Source organism: Lutra lutra, chromosome Y (assembly GCF_902655055.1).
Source record: "Lutra lutra chromosome Y, mLutLut1.2, whole genome shotgun sequence".
In the NCBI taxonomy this organism is placed as follows: domain Eukaryota; kingdom Metazoa; phylum Chordata; class Mammalia; order Carnivora; family Mustelidae; genus Lutra; species Lutra lutra.
Genome location: NC_062297.1, coordinates 1,204,874 through 1,224,510, shown reverse-complemented (window position 1 = coordinate 1,224,510; position 19,637 = coordinate 1,204,874). Strand labels below are relative to the sequence as shown.

Genomic DNA, 19,637 nt, shown 5'->3' with positions numbered 1-19,637 from the left:
TTTATTCTGTGACTTTGTTGAGCCCTTAGTTGCATCCGGAAAATGGGGTAATGATCAGAAGCACTAGCTTTGCAGGACACGGTTGTACACGGTAGCAGCTGGATGAACTTCCCCCTGGCCCAGCGCTAGGACAAAAGATGACTTGTACTGCGGGAGCTGGGATCTTGTCGCAGAGAACCAGACTTCTGTCAAGGGGCCTTAATTCAGTGGTGACGCCCAGCTCTGGGCGGCCCGCCAGCTTACACGGAGGCAACCCTGTAAAGTCACCATTCAAGTACTGGTTTTTCTGTTTCAATTGCAGCTTGAGTTAGAGTCTGTCCGAGCCCTGTCTTCGGCAGTAACCAAGCAGAACCATCTGCTGAATGAAAAGGTGAAAGAGATGAGTGACTATGCGCTCCTGAAAGAAGGGAAACTGGAGCTTCAGGCACAAAATAAATTACTTAAACAACAACTGGAAGAGACTAGAAGTGAAAACGTGCGTCTCCTAAACTGTAGGTCTTTTTTTTCCAATTGGCATGCTTTGTAATTGCTATTAGCTTGGTATTCTGAAAGCGCTTTGTCCTGTCAGGGAACCTTCAATTGGGAAGATTTTATAAAATTAAGATTCTTGAATCGGAGTTAGTTTTTGCTTGCTGCTGCATAGTTGTGGCACTAAGACACAGGAGGGTCCCCAGCTCCCCTTGCCCTCTGAACCCTCCGGACTGCTGGTGCCCGGCCAGTGGGGACACGATCAAGCACTTGGAAGGAGGGAAGAGCAAGGTTGAGGTGATTGTGATCCCTTCTCCATCTCCTCCTTGCGGAGTAGCCCTGGGCTGGCCCTGGGCCTCAGCAAAGTGAAATTCCTGACGCTTCACCAGCACCCTGTGCCTGCTCGCTCTGTCCAGCTCTGGGAGTGCCTCCCTTCCTGACCCTCCAGGTCTGAGGGCTGGTAACCGTGTGGCTGCAGTCCCAGCCCAGGGAACTGCGCCACCCTTTGTGGCCCCCCTATGTAATTGTCTCTTTATTAAAGGGTCTTCTGATGGCCCATACTGGGAACACCATCTGCTTGCTTTCTGGACCCTGAGTGCCGCTAAAAGAGGCACAGGTCGGATTGGACCTAGGGGCCATCACAGGCAGGCTTTGACAGAGTGTTCTTTCTGTGCCTCTATGCAGAGTAGAGGAGGGAGGTGGTCATTCACGTTCATTTGAGGGTGAAGGAGTCCTTGTACTGGGAGTAGAACTCTGAAGAGTGGTAGAGTTTGCAGTTATGTGCATTAAATTCTTTTGTTCTGAAATTTGTGATTTAGGATTGCTCTTAGACCAGTTAGTAAAACAATGTTAATTGTGGGCATACAAAGCTAAAGCTTCTTTAGCTGCTTTTGTGAAGGGAAATGAGAAAACTTCAGGTTGGTGATGACCAAGCTTTTTTACCTCCATAGGTATAGCTCAGCCATCTCCTGAGCTGGCAGTTTTTCAGAAAGAACTGAAGAAAGCAGAAGACGCTATTGCATTTGAGCATAAGGAGTTCGAAAGCCACAAGCAGGCTTTGCAGAAACAGCTGCAGAGTGAAGTGAGTATTGCTCTGGGCTCATCGGGGTGTCAGGGTAGTGCACTTTGTGGGTGTGTAAACTCGGTGTGGGTCACACCAGCATAAATCAGATCTACTTTAACATGAGAAATTCCCCCCATATGCTAATCATTCCCCCAGTGTTCTTTCTCATCTGAGAAAATTCTTGAGTGATTGTGACATTATATTCATAATAGTGATACAATCAAGAAGAAAGTAAACTCCCCTACACACGTGGTTTTCCAAGTCGTGATGGTGCCCATTGTTCAAAGTATCCTTTGATCCTCACCCTGCAACTTAATATTGCCTGTCTCCTGTCCGGGAGTAGCTGCTGTGTGAGACAAGTAAAGAAGGAGCTGGAAAACTTGTTAGCGGGTTCTTTTTTTTTTTTTTTTTTTTTTTTTTTTTTCATTTCTTTTCAGCGTAACAGAATTCATTGTTTTTGCACCACACCCAGTGCACGCAATCCATGCCCTCCCTAATACCCACCACCTGACTCCCCCAACGTCCCACCTCCCACCCCTTCAAAAACTTCAGGTTGCTTTTCAGAGTCCATAGTCTCTCACGGTTCACCTCTCCTTCCAGTTTCCCTCAACTCCCTTCTCCTCTCCATCTCCCCATGTCCTCCATGCTATTTGTTATGCTCCACAAATAAGTGAAACCATATGATAATTGACTCTCTCTGGTTGACTTATTGCACTCAGCATAATCTCCTCCAGTCCCGTCCAAGTTGCTACAAAAGTTGGGTATTCATCCTTTCTGATGGAGGCATCATACTCCATAGTGTATATGGACCACATCTTCCTGATCCATTCGTCTGTTGAAGTGCATCTTGGTTCTTTCCACAGTTTGACGACCATGGCCATTGCTGGTATAAACATTGGGGTACAGATGGCCCTTCTTTTCACTACATCTGTATCTTTGGGGTTAATCCCCAGTAGTGCAATGGCAGAGTCATAGGGAAGCTCTATTTTTAATTTCTTGAGGAATCTCCACACTGTTCTCCAAAGTGGCTGCACCAACTTGCATTCCCACCAACAGTGTAAGAGGGTTTCCCTTTCTCCACATCCCCTCCAACACATGTTGTTTCTTATCTTGCTCATTTTGGCCATTCTAACTGGGGTAAGGTGGTATCTCAATGTGGTTTTCATTTGAATCTCCCTGATGGCTAGTGATGATGAACATTTCTTCATGTGTCTGATAGCCATTTGTATGTCTTCAATGGAGAAGTGTCTGTTCATATCTTCTGCTCATTTTTTTTGATATGATTATCTGTTTTGTGTGTGTTGAGTTTGAGGAGTTCTTTATAGATCCTGGATATCAACCTTTTGTCTGTACTGTCATTTGCAAATATCTTCTCCCATTCCGTGGGTTCCCTCTTTGTTTTCTTGACTGTTTCCTTTGCTGTGCAGAAGCTTTTGATCTTGATGAAGTCCCAAAAAGTTCATTTTCACTTTTGTTTCCTTTGCCTTTGGAGACATATCTTGAAAGAAGTTGCTGTGGCCAATGTCAAAGAGGTTACTGCCTATGTTCTCCTCTAGGATTCGGATGGATTCCTGTCTCACGTGGTGATCTTTTATCCATTTTGAGTTTATCTTTGTGTACAGTATAAGAGAATGGTCATGTTTCATTCCTCTACATATAGCTGTCCAGGTTTCCCAGCACCATTTATTGAAGAGACTGTCTTTTTTCCACTGTATATTTTTTCCTGCTTTGTCAAAGATTATTTGCCCATAGAGTTGAGGGTCCATATCTGGGCTCTCTACTCTGTTCCACTGGTCTATGTGTCTGTTTTTATGCCAGTACCATGCTGTCTTGGTGATCACAGCTTTGTAGTAAAGCTTGAAATCCGGTAACGTGATGCCACCAGTTTTATTTTTGTTTTTCAAGATTTCCTTCGCAATTTGGGGTATCTTCTGATTCCATACAAAAAAATTTTAGGATTATTTGCTCCAGCTCTTTGAAAAATACTGGTGGAATTTTGATCAGAATGGCATTAGAAGTATAGATTGCTCTAGGCAGTATAGACATTTTAACAATGTTTATTCTTCCCTTTCAAGAGCATGGAATGGTCTTCCATCTTTTTGTGTCTTCTTCAGTTTCTTTCATGAATGTTCTGTAGTTCCTCGAGTACAGATCCTTTACCTCTTTGGTTAGGTTTATTTCCAGCTATCTTCTTAGTGCTATAGTAAGTGAAATCAATTCTCTAATTTCCTTTCTGTATTTTCATTGTTAGTGTATAAGAAAGACACTGATTTCTGCACATTGACTTTGTATCCTGCCACGTTACTGAATTGGTGTATGAGTTCTAGTAGTTTGGTGGTAGAGTCTTTTGGGTTTTCCATATAAAGAATTATGTCATCTGCAAGAGATAGAGTTTGACTTCTTCCTTGCCAATTTGGACCTTTTATTTCTCTTTGTTGTCTGATTGCTGTTGCTAGGACTTCTAATACTCTGTTGAACAAGAGTGGGCAGTCTTGTCGTGTTCCTGATCTCAACGGGAAGTCTGCAAGCTTTTTCCCATTGAGGATGATATTTGCTGTGGGTCTTTCATAGATAGATTTTATGAAGTTGAGGAATTTGAACTTTGAAGCGTTTTAATCAGGAACGGATACTGGATTTTGTCCAATGCTTTTTCTGCGTCAATTGAAAGGACCATGTGGTTCTTCTCTCTTCTCTTTTTGGTTTGTTCTATCACATTGATTGATTCGCGAATGTTGAACCATTCTTGTAACCCAGGGATGAATCCCACCTGGTTATGGTAGATAATCTTTTTAATGTGCTGTTGGATCCTCTTTGCTAGGATCTTGTTGAGAATCTTAGCATCCATATTCATCAATGATATTCAGTGATATTCATCAGTGGATTTTTCAATTCTCCTTTTTGGTAGGGTCTTTGCCTGGTTTGGGGATCAGGGTAATGCTGGCTTCATAAAAAGAATCTGGAAGTTTTCCTTCTGCTTCAATTTTTTGAAACAGCTTCAGGAGAATAGGTGTTATTTCTTCTTTGAAAGCTTGGTAGAATTCCCCTAGGAATCCGTCAGGTCCTGGGCTCTTGTTTTTTGGGAGGTTTTTGATAACTGCTTCAATCTCGTTACTAGCTATCGGTCTACTCAGGTTGTCAGTTTCTACCTGGTTCAATTTTGGGAGTTTATCATTTTCCAGGAATGCATCCATTTCATCTAGGTTGCTTAAGTTATTCGCATATAACTGTTGATAATAACTTCTGATGACTGTTTCTACTTCCTTGGTGTTAGTTGTGATCTCTCCCTTTTCATTAATAATTTTATGAATTTGGGCTTTCTCTCTTTTCTTTTGGATTAGTGTGGCCAATGGTTTATCGATCTTATTGATTCTTTCAAAAAACCAGCTTCTAGTTTCATTGATACCTTCTGTTGTATCTCTGGTTTCTACCTCATTGAACTCTGCTCTAATCTTGATTATTTCCCTTCTTATGTGTGGAGTTGGTTTGATTTGTTGTTGATTCTCTGGTTCTTTAAGGTGTAGAAACAGCTGGTGTATTCTGGATTTTTCGGTTTTTTTGAGGGAGGCTTGGATGGCTATGTATTTCCCCCTTTCGACCGCCTTTGCTGTAACCCATAGGTTTTGGACCGAAGTGTCTTCATTCTCATTAGTTTCCATGAATTGTTTCAGTTCTTCTTTGATATCCTGGTTGACCCAAGCATTCTTTAGCAAGGTGGTCTTTAGCTTCCAGGTGTTTGAGTTCCTTCTGAACTCTTCCTTGTGATTGAGCTCCAGTTTCAAAGCATTGGGATCTGAGAATATGCAGGGAATAATCTCAGTCTTTTAGTATCAGTTGAGTCCTGATTTGTGACTATTCTGGAGAAGGTTCTTCTTCTCCAATATGTGGCCTATTCTGGAAAAGGTTCCATGTGCACTTGAGAAGAATGAGTATTCTGTTGTTTTAGGGTGGAATGTTCTGTATATATCTGTGAGGTCCATCTGGTCCAATGTGTCATTCAGTGCTCTTGTTTCTTTATTGATTTTCTGCTTGGATGATCTGTCTATTACTGAGAGAGGAATGTATTCATATCAATATGACTCTTTATCTTGATTAATAGTTTTCTTATGTAATTGGCTGCTCCCATATTGGGGGCATAGATATTTACAATTGTTAGATCATCTTGGTGGATAGTCCCTTTAAGAATTATGTAGCGTCGATTTCGGGAGTCAAGATGGTGGAGAAGTAGCAGGCTGAGACTACTTCAGGTAGCGGGAGATCAGCTAAATACCTTATCTAAAGATTGCAAACATGTACAAATCCAACGGGAGATTGAAGAGAAGAAGAGCAGCAATTCTAGAAACAGAAAATCAACCACTATCTGAAAGGTAGGACTGGTGGAGAAGTGAATCAAAAGCGACGGGAAGATAGACCGCGGGGGGAGGGGCCGGGTCCCGGCGAGCGGCGGAGCAACGGAGCACAAAATCAGGACTTTTAAAAGTCTGTTCGCGGGGGCGCCTGGGTGGCTCAGTGGGTTAAGCCGCTGCCTTCGGCTCAGATCATGATCTCAGGGTCCTGGGATCGAGCCCTGCGTCGGGCTCTCTGCTCAGCAGGGAGCCTGCTTCATCCTCTCTCTCTGCCTGCCTCTCTGCCTACTTGTGATTTCTCTCTGTCAGATAAATAAATAAAATCTTAAAAAAAAAAAAAAAAAGTCTGTTCCGCTAAGAGACATTGCTCCAGAGCTTAACTGGGGTGAAGCCCAGGCGGAGTCAGCGCGGCCTCAGGTCCCGCAGGGTCACAGAAGGATCGGGGATGTCTGAGTGTCGCAGAGCTTACAGGTATTAGAACAGGGAAGCCGGCTACAGAGACAGAGCCGAGGAGTAAGCTCTAAACTCGGGGTTACCTTAAACCGGTCGCAGGCTCGGTCAGCTTGGGGCGCGGCCAGAGGCCAGGGTGACGGGAGTAATTGGGCACTGTTCTCTGAGGGCGCACTGAGGAGTGGGGCCCCGGGCTCTCGGCTCCTCCGCGCCGGAGACCAGGAGGCCGCCATCATCATTCCCGTCTTCCAGAACTCTACGGAAAGTGCGCAGGGAACAAAAGCTCCTGAAAGCAAACCCGAGCAGATTACTCAGCCCGGACCCCAGTAAGGGCTGTGCAACTCCACCTGGGGCAAAGACGCTTGAGATACACTACAACAGGCCCCTCCCCCAGAAGATCAACTAGAAACCCAGCCAGGACCAAGTTCACCTACCAAGGAGTGCAGTTTCTATACCAAGGAGAGCGGCGAAATTCCAGAGGAGGAGAAAGCAAAGCATGGAACTCATGGCTTTCTCCCCATGATTCTTCAGCCTTGCAGTTAATTTAATTTTTTTTTCTTTTTCAATTTTTTTTCTCTTCTTCTGCTAAATTTTTTTAACTTTTACCGTTTTCCTTTTTAACGTTTTTTAAATAGTTTATCTAATATATGTATATATATATTTTTTATTCCCTTTTTATATTTTTTATCGGCTTTCTTTTTTTAATAGTTTCTTTTTTTTTCTTTTCTTTTTTTTTCTTTCTGAACCCCTTTTTTATCCCCTTTCTCCCCCTTCACGATTTGGGATCTCTTCTGATTTGGCTAAAGCATATTTTCCTGGGGTTGTTGCCACCCTTTTAGTATTTTACTTGCTCCTTCATATACTCTTAAAATGAAAAGGTGGAAAAATTCACAACAACAAGAACAAGAAGCAGTACCAAAGACTAGAGACCTAATCAATACAGACATTGGTAATATGTCAGATATAGAGTTCAGAATGATGATTCTCAAGGTTCTAGCCAGGCGTGAAAAAGGCATGGAAGATATTAAAGCAACCCTCTCGGGAGATATAAAAGCCCTTTCTGGAGAAATAAAAGAACTAAAATCTAACCAAGTTGAAATAAAAAAAAAACTATTAATGAGGTGCAAACAAAAATGGAGGCTCTCACTGCTAGGATAAATGAGGCAGAGGAAAGAATTAGCGATATAGAAGACCAAATGACAGAGAATAAAGAAGCTGAGCAAAAGAGGGACAAACAGCTACTGGGCCACGAGGGGAGAATTCGAGAGATAAGTGACACCATAAGACGAAACAACATTAGAATAATTGGGATTCCAGAAGAAGAGGAAACAGAGAGGGGAGCAGAAGGTATGTTGGAGAGAATTATTGGAGAGAATATCCCGAATATGGCAAAGGGAACAAGCATCAAAATCCAGGAGGTTCAGAGAACCCCCCTCAAAATCAATAAGAATAGATCCACACCCCGTCACCTAATAGTAAAATTTACAAGTCTTAGTGACAAAGAAAAGATCCTGAAAGCAGCCCGGGAAAAGAAGTCTGTAACGTACAATGGTAAAAATATTAGATTGGCAGCAGACTTATCCACAGAGACCTGGCAGGCCAGAAAGAGCTGGCATGCTATATTCAGAGTACTAAATGAGAAAAACATGCAGCCAAGAATACTATATCCAGCTAGGCTATCATTGAAAATAGAAGGAGAGATTAAAAGCTTCCAGGACAAACAAAAACTGAAAGAATTTGCAAATACCAAACCAGCTCTACAGGAAATATTGAGAGGGGTCCTCTAAGCAAAGAGAGACCCTAAAAGTAGTAGATCAGAAAGAAACAGAGACAATATACAATAACAGTCACCTTACAGGCAATACAATGGCACTAAATTGATATCTCTCAATACTTACCCTGAATGTTAATGGGCTAAATGCCCCAATCAAAAGACACAGGGTATCAGAATGGATAAAAAACAAAACCCACCTATATGTTGCCTACAAGAAACTCATCTTAAACCCGAAGACACCTCCAGGTTTAAAGTGAGGGGGTGGAAAAGAATTTACCATGCTAATGGACATCAGAAGAAAGCAGGAGTGGCAATCCTTATATCAGATCAATTAGATTTTAAGCTAAAGACTATAATAAGAGGTGAGGAAGGACACTATATCATACTCAAAGGAACTGTCCAACAAGAAGATCTAACAATTTTAAATATCTATGCCCCTAACGTGGGAGCAGCCAACTATATAAACCAATTAATAACAAAATCAAAGAAACACTTCAACAGTAATACAATAATAGTAGGGGATTTTAACACTCCCCTCACTGAAATGGACAGATCATCCAAGCAAAAGATCAACAAGGAAATATAGGCCTTAAATGACACACTGGACCAGATGGACATCACATATATTCAGAACATTTCATCCCAAAGCAACAGAATACATATTCTTCTCTAGTGCACATGGAACATTCTCCAGAAGAAATCACATCCTCAGTCCTAAATCAGGTCTCAACTGGTATCAAAAGATTGGGATCATTCCCTGCATATTTTCAGACCGCAATGCTCTGAAGCTAGAACTCAATAACAAGAGGAAATTTGGAAAGAACCCAAATACATGGAGACTAAACAGCATCCTTCTAAAGAATGAATGGGTCAACCAGGAAATTAAAGAAGAATTGAAAAAATTCATGGAAACAAATGATAATGAAAACACAACGGTTCAGAATCTGTGGGACACAACAAAGGCAGTCCTGAGAGGAAATATATAGCGGTACAAGCCTTTCTCAAGAAACAAGAAAGGTCTCAGGTACACAACCTAACCCTACACCGAAAGGAGCTGGAGAAAGAACAAGAAAGAAAGCATAAACCCAGCAGGAGAAGAGAAATCATAAAGATTAGAGCAGAAATCAATGAAATAGAAACCAAAAAAACAATAGAACAAATCAACGAAACTAGGAGCTGGTTCTTTGAAAGAATTAATAAGATTGATAAACCCCTGGCCAGACTTCTCAAAAAGAAAAGAGAGAGGACCCAAATAAATAAAATCATGAATGAAAGAGGAGAGATCACAACGAACACCAAAGAAATACAGACAATTATAAGAAAATACTATGAGCAACTCTACGCCAACAAATTTGACAATCTGGAAGAAATGGATGCATTCCTAGAGACATAGAACTACCACAACTGAACCAGGAAGAAATAGAAAGCCTCAACAGACCCATAACCAGTAAGGAGATTGAAACAGTCATCAAAAATCTCCAAACAAACAAAAGCCCAGGGCCAGATGGCTTCCCGGGGGAATTCTACCAAACATTTAAAGAAGAACTAATTCCTATCCTCCTGAAACTGTTCCAAAAAATAGAAATAGAAGGAAAACTTCCAAACTCAAGGCCAGCATCACCTTGATCCCAAAACCAGACCAGGATCCCATCAAAAAAGAGAACTACAGACCAATATCCTTGATGAGCACAGATGCAAAAATTCTCGCCAAAATACTAGCCAATAGGATTCAACAGTACATTAAAAGGATTATTCACCACGACCAAGTGGGATTTATTCCAGGGCTGCAAGGTTGGTTCAACATCCGCAAATCAATCAATGTGACACAACACATTAATAAAAGAAAGAACAAGAACCATATGATACTCTCCATAGATGCTGAAAAAGCATTTGACAAAGTACAGCATCCCTTCCTGATCAAAACTCTTCAAAGTGTAGGGATGGACAGCACATACCTCAATATTACCAAAGCCATCTATGAAAAACCCACCGCAAATATCATTCTCAATGGAGAAAAACTGAAAGCTGTTCTGCTGAGGTCAGGAACACGGCAGGGATGTCCATTATCACCACTGCTATTCAACATAGTACTAGAAGTCCTAGCCTCAGCAATCAGACAACAAAAGGAAATTAAAGGCATCCAAATCGGCAAAGAAGAAGTCAAACTATCACTCTTTGCAGATGATATGATACTATATGTGGAAAACCCAAAAGACTCCACTCCAAAACTGCTAGAACTGGTACGGGAATTCAGTAAAGTGTCAGAATATAAAATCAATGCACAGAAATCAGTTGCATCTCTCTACACCAACAACAAGACAGAAGAAAGAGAAATTAAGGAGTCCGTCCCATTTACAATTGCACCCAAAACTATAAGATACCTAGGTATAAACCTAACCAAAAAAATTAAAAATCTATGCACAGAAAACTATAAAGCACTCATGAAAGAAATTGAGGAAGACACAAAGAAATGGAAAAATGTTCCATGCTCCTGGATTGGAAGAATAAATATTGTGAAAATGTCTATGCTACCTAAAGCAATCTACACATTTAATGCAATTCCTATCAAAGTACCATCCTTTTTTTTTTTTTTTTTTTCAAAGAAATGGAACAAATAATCCTAAAATTTATATGGAACCAGAAAAGACCTCGAATAGCCAAAGGAATATTGAAAAAGAAAGCCAAAGTTGGTGGCATCACAATTCCGGACTTCAAGCTCTATTACAAAGCTGTCATCATCAAGACAGCATGGTCCTGGCACAAAAACAGACACATGGATCAATGGAACAGAATAGAGAGCCCCGAAATAGACCCTCAACTCTATGGTCAACTCATCTTCGACAAAGCAGGAAAGAATGTCCACTGGAAAAAAGACAGCCTCTTCAATAAATGGTGTTGGGAAAATTGGACAGCCACATGCAGAAAAAATGAAATTGGATCATTTCCTTACACCACACAGGAAAATAGACTCAAAATGGATGAAGGATCTCAATGTGAGAAAGGAATCCATCAAAATCCTTGAGGAGAACACAAAGGAATCCATCAAAATCCTTGAGGAGAACAAAATCCTTAAGAAGAACACCTCTTCGACCTCAGCCGCAGCAACATCTTCCTAGGAACATCACCAAAGGCAAGGGAAGCAAGGGCAAAAATGAACTATCGGGATTTTATCAAGATCAAAAGCTTTTGCACAGCAAAGGAAACAGTGAACAAAACCAAAAGACAACTGACAGAATGGGAGAAGATATTTGCAAATGACATATCAGATAAAGGGCTAGTGTCCAAAATCTATAAAGAACTTAGCAAACTCAACACCCAAAGAACAAATAATCCAATCAAGAAATGGGCAGAGGACATGAACAGACATTTCTGCAAAGAAGACATCCAGATGGCCAACAGACACATGAAAAAGTGCTCCATATCACTCGGCATCAGGGAAATACAAATCAAAACCACAATGAGATCCCACCTCACACCAGTCAGAATGGCTAAAATTAACAAGTCAGGAAATGACAGATGCTGGCGAGGATGCGGAGAAAGGGGAACCCTCCTACACTGTTGGTGGGAATGCAAGCTGGTGCAACCACTCTGGAAAACAGCATGGAGGTTCCTCAAAATGTTGAAAATAGAACTACCCTATGACCCAGCCATTGCACTGCTGGGTACTTACCCTAAAGATACGAACGTAGTGATCTGAAGGGGCACGTGCACCTGAATGTTTATAGCAGCAATGTCCACAATAGCCAAACTATGGAAAGAACCTAGATGTCCATCCACAGACGAATGGATAAAGAAGATGTGGTATATATACACAATGGAATACTATGCAGCCATCAAGAGAAATGAAATCTTGCCATTTGCGATGATGTGGATGGAACTAGAGGATATCATGCTTAGCGAAATAAGTCAATCGGAGAAAGACAACTATCATATGACCTCCCTGATATGAGGGAGAGGAGATGCAACATGGGGGGTTAAGGGGGTAGGAGAAGGGTAAATGAAACAAGATGGGATTGGGAGGGAGACAAACCATAAGTGACTCTTAATCTCACAAAACAGAAGGTTGATGGGGGGAGGGCGGTTGGGAGAGGGGGAGTCGGGTTATGGATATTGGGGAGGGTATGTGCTATGGTGAGTGCTGTGAAGTGTGTAAACCTGGCGCTTCGCAGACTTGTACCCCTGGGGAGAAAAATATATGTGTATAAAAAAATAAAATTTAATAAAAAAAAAAAAAGAATTATGTAGCATCCTTTTGTATCTCTGACTAAAGTCTTTAGTTTAAAATCTAATTTATCTGATAGGAGAATCGCTATCTCGGCCTTCTTTTGAGGCCCATTGTCATGAAAGATGCTTCTTTATCCCTTCACTTTCAGTTGGGTGTATCCTTAGGTTCAAAATGGGTCTCTTGTAGACAACATATGGATGGGTCCAGTCGGTTTATCCAGTCTGCAACCCTGTGTCATTTGACGGGGGCATTTAGGCCATTCACATTGAGGGTGATTATTGATAGATACGTTTTTATTGACATTTTGTTACCTTTGAAGTCTCTCTTTCTGTAGATTGTCTCTATATTTCTGTTCAATGCTGTTCTTAGGATTTTTCCTCTTTTGTAGACACCCCCACCTTAATATTTCCTTCAGTGTCGGCTTGAGGGTCACATACTCTTTTAAGCCTTGCAGGTCTTGGAAACTCTTTATCTCTCCATCCATTTTGAATGTCAGTCTTGCTGGATTAAGTATTCTTGGCTGCACGTTCTTCTCGTTTAGTGCCCATAATATATCTTTCCAGCCCTTTCTGGCTTGCCAGGTCTCTGTGGACAGGTCTGACATTATTTTGATGGGCTTTCCTCTGTATGTAAGGAGCTTCTTTGTCCTAGCTGCTTTCAAGAGGGTCTGCCTACGATTATAATTCTTCATTATTGCTATTAGGTGTCTTGAGGACTTTTGAGAATCTATAATCTTTGGGTGAAACTGTTCTGCCTCTATTATATGAATGCTGGTTCCATTTGAGATATTAGGAAAATTATCATGGAGAACTTGTTCCACTTTATCTTCTAGCCTTTCTTTCTCCTCTCCTTCAGGGATTCCAATAATTCTGATTTGGGAATATTTCATGGCATCATTTATTTCCCTGATTCTGTTTTCGTGGCTTCTAAGCTATTTGTTCCAGGCTTCCTCTTGATCCTTTCTATCTGTTTGTCCTCCAGATCACTAATTCTATCTTCTGTCTCAGTTACCCTAGCGTGAGAGAATTTAGATTAGATTGGAACTCATTGAGAGCACTGTGAACATCATCCCTGGTGGCTTTCAGTTCTGCCCTAATTAATTCTGTTTGGTAATCCATGGCTTTCTCCAACCTAGCTATAGCCTGGTTAATTGTTAGCCTGAATTCCCTTTCTGACATATTGTCTATGTTGATAACCATTAGCTCTGTTGCAGAAGGCCCATCCTCTGAATTTTTCTTCTGTTGGGCATTCCTCCTCCTTGTCATTTTGGTGAGAGATGACTGAATGGATGTAGCTGGATGTCAAGGTGCACCCTGGAACGCTTCTGAGCAATCAGGATTCCCCACCCAAATGAGAGAAAAAAGAAAGAGAGAAAAAAGAGAGAAAAAAGAAAAGAAAAAGAAAAAAGAACCCCAAGTATAAGATTTATATACAATCAGGACAAACCCAAATACACAGAAAGAAAGAACCCAAATACACAGGAAGAAAAAGATGGGAGAGTGGTTATATATTCTCAGTGTGGGCAAGGAAGGTTATTTTGATTCTTCCTGGATGTATCTTGATATCTTTGTTAAAGGACTCAACTTTCCTAAGATAAAGGGGGACTAAAAATTGGTTTACCTATAGGGGTAGCATTGATTGGGGAAAGGGGGTTACTTTTCAGTTTAACTCTATATGAATATGAAAAAATAAAAATAAAAAAATAAACTAAAATTTAAAAAAATCTTAAAAAATAGAAAAGCGAAAGAAAAACATGGGTATATGTATCAAAAAGTTTAGGTTAAAAGGTTATTATGGAATTTGATGTACTTGACCTCTCACTGTGATGGTAAATATATTAAAAAAATTATTTATGTAAAAAAATGAACCAGAATATTGAGAACGAATTAAAAATAAAAGTTGTATCTGTAAGTAGTGGTGGTTTCTCTTGTCGTCTTTTTGTTTTCCTTTTTTTTTTTTTTTTTCTTTTTTTCTTTTTCTTCCTGGTTGGTTTTCTGGGGGAGGGTCCTGCCATGTGGGTTTTCAGTCAATGATGTTCCCTGAGTTAAGTCCTCCCGCCCCCCTCAAGTGGGTGGGCTCTGAGGAAACCGGTTTTTTCAGGCTTTTGTTCTCTGGAGGTTTTATGTTTGTTCACTCCTTTTCTCTCATCTTGACAGCTTTTGATTGTTTTTCGAGGTTTAGAGGAAAGCAAACCTCATCCCGACCTCCCTCTCAGAGAGAAGCCTCATCTGTCCCCTCTAGGTGCTGCGGAGCACTTAAGTTTCCCCTCGGCCGTTGGCAGAACAGGTTCTGAGTCGTGGTCCCTAGTGACACAGGAACTCCTGCTTGTACCCAAAACCATGACGCGACGGCTGTCTGGGCAGGTCCAGACCACCAGAGAGGTTCCAAGCAGCAATCGCACACTGAGATTTTCCTGCTGGCCCGGGCTGGGAGTGCCTGGTCTTTCCAGGTTGGAAAGCGCCAGCCTGGTGCCTGCGCACACCTCTCTCAGGAGGGTGTGGGGCGCACATATCTCAGCGTCTGATAGCACGGCACAGCCTGTGCTTGGAGACTGCAAAAAGGCTATGCTTCTGCTGTCTGGTGAGGCTCCCAGCCCCTCACGGGACTCCATGTGCTCTCAGGCATGCTGGCGGCTCAGGGACCAAGACCTGGTTTCTCCGCGCACTCTCTCTGGCTCAGCACCAGGGGCGGCTGTCTTAGGTCTGGGGCCTTAAGCCCTTGTCCCTAATTGCCCTGATTCCCACAGTTTCCCCCGCGATCCTTTGCTCTTTTTGAGTGCTTTCAACCAGACTGCAAGTTAATGCTGGTCCCCAGATGCAGGGCACTCTCAGATTGGGGTATTACTTTCCACTCGGTTGCCTCTGGGCGCTCCCTCCCCCTTTTGTTTATCTTCCGATATCAGTCCGACGTTCCCAGTGGTGTCTTTTGCCGCCGTAGATATCTAGACGTGTATAATTCTGATCTCAGGCTGATTTCATGGGTGATTGGAGTTTGGGATAATCAGCTCACTTTAGGGTACAGGTTGAAACGGCACCTCCTCCTACTTCCCCACCATCTTGTCTCCTTGTTAGTGTTTTCTGTGGTTTCATGGGTACAAACCTGCTCAGAATTGGCAAAAAGAATAATTTGGAGAAGAGAATTGGTCCTTTTGAAATAAGCTGTGATTTGTCTTATGTTCATTTCTTTTCCTTCCCTAAATCTATTCAGATCGAACATTCTGCACAACTGAAGGCCCAGATACTTGATTATGATGACTCCGTAAAGAGATTAACTATACAGGTTGCCGATTTGAAATTGCAACTGAAGCAAACCCAGACAGGTCAAAGACATTTTTAACATGTGTGTGTGTTTGTTTGTTTGTGTGTGTAAAGCTTCTGATGTTTGTGAAAATGTAATGATTACTCAGTGAATTTTTAGTAATTCTCCTAGCAGGGGAAGAGTTATAGAAATATGTGTCAGCTGAGAAGTAAAACTTCTATTTCAGAACTAGCAACCAGGTCCTCTGCTCCAGTGACCTGCTTTCACAGGTGCCCCGTGACTCAGGAGAGGTGTGGTAGTGACACAGGGGTCCCCAGATTCATCCCGAACCTAGGCTTTCCTTTTTTGCGTGTGGCCCTGCCGCAAAGACCAGTTGACTGTTCCGTGGTGTGACGTGTCCCCGGGCAGACGTGTACTTGCGTGCGAGAAGCAGAGCGGTCAGAAAAACGAGCACCACTGCGAGCGGAGTCCTTGTTTCGGATCCCCGTTGTGAAGTCCGTTCTCTCACCCTGGGCACACTCCCTTGAACTTCCTTGGGCCTCAGTGTCCTCACTGTGTAACGGGGCCAGGAGTGGCACTGGGCCGTGTGGATGAAGATGAAGTGAGATGGGTGGCAGTACGGGGCCTGCGACACACATGACACCGAGCGGGTGGTTGCTGCTGTCATTTTCTTACTCCCAGTTTCACCGCTGTGCATGACGTCCACCCCTTCCTAATTCGTAACAGGGACGCCGAAGCTTCCGCACCACCTTTGGCTGCTTGCAGGCACGGAGCAGGTTCCTCTGTGTTACCGGCGGGCGTGCTTTCTCGCTTCTTTATTCCGAAACCCCCTCCATCCCATTCGCGCTCTGTCCTGGTTAGGCCCTTGTTCCCCCCCACACAGGTTTTCCCTTTACTCATTTCTACTCTTGCCTGCTCTTCACTGTCTCTCCATAATTCTGTTTGCTGCACTGTACAGCTAGAATTCTGGTGACCTCATATCATGAAAAACACTTTAAGAAGGTAGAACCTTTTGAACCCCCCGTTGCACACTGTGAGCCTCTGTCCCGGCGGTGTCCTCAAGGAGGCGTTGTGGGAGAGGTGGTGGTCCGGAGTGCCGGCTTTGCCATGGGCAGTGCCAGCGGCTCTCCACCTTGCTCACTGGATGAGCCAGCCTCAGTCTCTGCCCTCCGTCCATAAAATGGAAGCAGTGAATGTTCTTGGCGCACAGCATTGTCAAGACTACATGTCCTCCTTCCCTAATCGGAAACTCAGGCCGGGGCTGTGGCTTGTGGATTTTGCCACAACCCTGGGGGTTCTGCGCAGCATCCTGCAGTGAAACACGGTAATTACTTTGTAATCAAATGGATGAATATTCATGCTAGGTGGAATAACTGAAGATTGTAAATGTGTTTATGTTGGTTCAGGTCAAGCTTTTCAACCAAATCAGTTGGGTTTTGCCACCAAACAAGTTAGGAATATATTCTCAGTTTTCAGGGCTTTTTTAGATTTCACGATAGTGGTAATGGATTGTGAAGTAATATCATGCGTAATGAAACGTACATATATAACTTTTTCATAAATATTAATACTGTCATGACTGCAGCTTCAGAAACTAAGGTGGAAGCTTGTCCTTAATACTGCCTTTTGTTTTTGAAAAATCATGATCTCAATCTATTTTAACTCTCTTCTCTGCCTTTTCCCATCATTTCTCACGTGGTCTTCTTGGAACCCGCAGCACTCGAGAACGAAGTGTACCGCAGGCCCAAGCAGTCTTTGATCGAGCAGTCCGTCAGCAGACTACTGAGTGGCAAGACGGCGGTGCCTTGTGATGCAGATGTAGGCGGGGATTTCTTAAAAAATACTCTCGACCAGGAAAGGCCGATGGTGGGTATACCAAGGATCATAAGTTACCCAAATGCAAGCACAGAGAGCGGTTCCCGCGATTCTGACCTTGAGTTTGTAGCCAATACCAAGGCCAGGATGAAAGAGCTAGAGCAAGAGACTGAACGTTTGGAGAAAGCTTTCCGAAATTACCATCGAAGAGTTAGTCAACTCCCTGCTAAAAGCCCTTTAGCAGCCAAGAGCCCACCACCCCTCCACTTGCTAGGAACACTCCAGAGCATCAATTCGAATTCATCCCAAAGACGCACTTGTGCCGAGGACAGAGTTATCTCCGAGCAGCCTCCAGTGGGCACCCCCAAAGAGGACAAGAGCAGCACCTCGGAGGCATGGGCGGGCAGCATGGCCTCGAGGCCACACAGGCACACTGCCTCCAGACGCCTCTCCTCCACTCCCATTCCCAAAGCAAAAAGGAGCCTCGATGGTGAAATGTATCTGGAAGGTGAGCGGCTGCCAGGAGGGTTGCAGGAAGCTCTGGATTTGCTCTGGTCCTCGGAGGGCCTCTTACCTGAGTCCGAGTGCAGCCTGCCTGAGATGGCAGGAAGGAGCAGGAGCCAAGCCTGGGGTCACCTAAGCCCCAGCATTGCTGTCCTCTCTCTTGACCTGCCTTTCCTGGTTAACAGGGGCATCTCCTTTAAGGTGTGGGGTTGCTGTGGGCAGTGGTGGGGTAGTGTCCTTTTCTAGCAATTTCCTGGTCACGCAGACATGTGCAGAGTGACAGTGGCTTTCCCTTTACCACTGGTTAGTTGGGTACATTTTATTGTTCCTACTGTAGTTTCATTTAGGGGCTTGAATTGTTAGTTTGGTGAGATCACTTATGTCATACACAGCTATTTACAAGGATAGTAGAACTCATTGTCAGAGTAATAGAACTGTTTGGAGACCATGTTGCTGTCTTCTCCTTGCAATTCTTAAAGTGAAGCCTTCTGCCCCTTAGGTCTGGGCCGATCCCACGCGGCTGACCCCAGTCCTTGTCCCAGACAGCCTTCATCTGCTGAGTCCAGGCACAGCGCTGCCCTCCATCCACTGTCCAGCCCTCCAGAGCAGGCCAGGTAATACCACCTTCCACTGGGCCTCAGCTGAGTCTGCTGAGCTGCTTGGGGTCTTACCCTGGGCTCGCTGGGCTTTTCTTTGGTAGTATAGAATCGGTAGTTAGGTTGTAAGATGATGTGTGATTTTTGAGAATGATCTAAATTACCTGGGTCGGGGGTGGGGAGGAACATTCTTTTTAGTAAAGAAGTAATTTCTATTTGTTTGCTAAACTTGGCATGTAGGACCTACATTCTTCTATCAGTAAACAGCTTCATACTTCAGAATAGACCCGGTTAACAGAGAGAAAACAAATGGACCAAATCTGCGAAAACAAATTCAGTTTTAACTTAAAACAATTTCACCATCACTAAAAAGTCATATAAAAATATTTTGGGGGGCTCCTGGGTGGCTTAGTGGGTTAAAGCCTCTGCCTTCGGCTTAGGTCATGATTCCGGGATACTGGGATTGAGCCCCGCATTGGTCTCTCTGCTCAACGGGGAGCCTGCTTCCTCCTCTCTCTGTCTGCCTGCCTCTCTGCCTACTTGTGATCTCTGTCCGTCAAATAAATAAAATGTTCTAAAAAAAAAGTTTTTTTGGCGTTTAAATATAACAAGGTTCCAGTCTCTTTTTGTACATGAGCATAGTTGACAGACAATGTTACATTCATTTCAGGTATAGAGCATAGTCAGGGGACTTCTCATGTTACGCTCTGTTTCCCACAGTTGGAGGTCAGCCTATCATCGTACGACATTGTTGCACGGCCCTTGACTGTATTCCCTGTGCTATGCCTTCTATTCCCATGGCTTGTTCGTTTCATACATGGAAACCTGTACCTCCCCCTCCCTTCACCCATTTTGCTCATCCCCTTGCCCCCTTCCCTCTGGCAACCATCACTTTGTTTGTTTTGTATTTATAGGTCTGATTTTGCTTTTTCTTTGTTTATTCATTTCTTAAAAGATTTTATTTATTCATTGTAGGGAGAGTGCACATGAGTGGGTGGGAGCAGAGGGAGAGACACTCTCAGGCAGATTCTGCTCTGAGTGTGGAGCCCAATGTAGGGCTCTGTCTCACAACTGTGAGATCGTGGCCTGCACCAAAATCAAGAGTTGGGTGCTTAACCGACTGAGCCAGCCAATGGCCTGT

At 43.2% G+C, this 19,637-nt stretch overlaps 1 protein-coding gene across 11 annotated transcripts in view; it reads left to right on the top strand.

The window, feature by feature from the left end:
- Window positions 1-19,637, top strand: part of LOC125092596 (oral-facial-digital syndrome 1 protein-like) — a 70,423-nt gene that overhangs the window by 40,265 nt on the left and 10,521 nt on the right. For all 11 annotated transcript variants that reach the window (XM_047716969.1, XM_047716968.1, XM_047716967.1 and 8 more), the window contains 5 exons: window positions 302-491; window positions 1,419-1,549; window positions 15,531-15,642; window positions 17,299-17,904; window positions 18,400-18,514. In XM_047716969.1, the coding sequence (XP_047572925.1) occupies window positions 302-491; window positions 1,419-1,549; window positions 15,531-15,642; window positions 17,299-17,904; window positions 18,400-18,514 (1,154 nt within the window). The remainder of the gene's footprint in view (window positions 1-301; window positions 492-1,418; window positions 1,550-15,530; window positions 15,643-17,298; window positions 17,905-18,399; window positions 18,515-19,637) is intronic.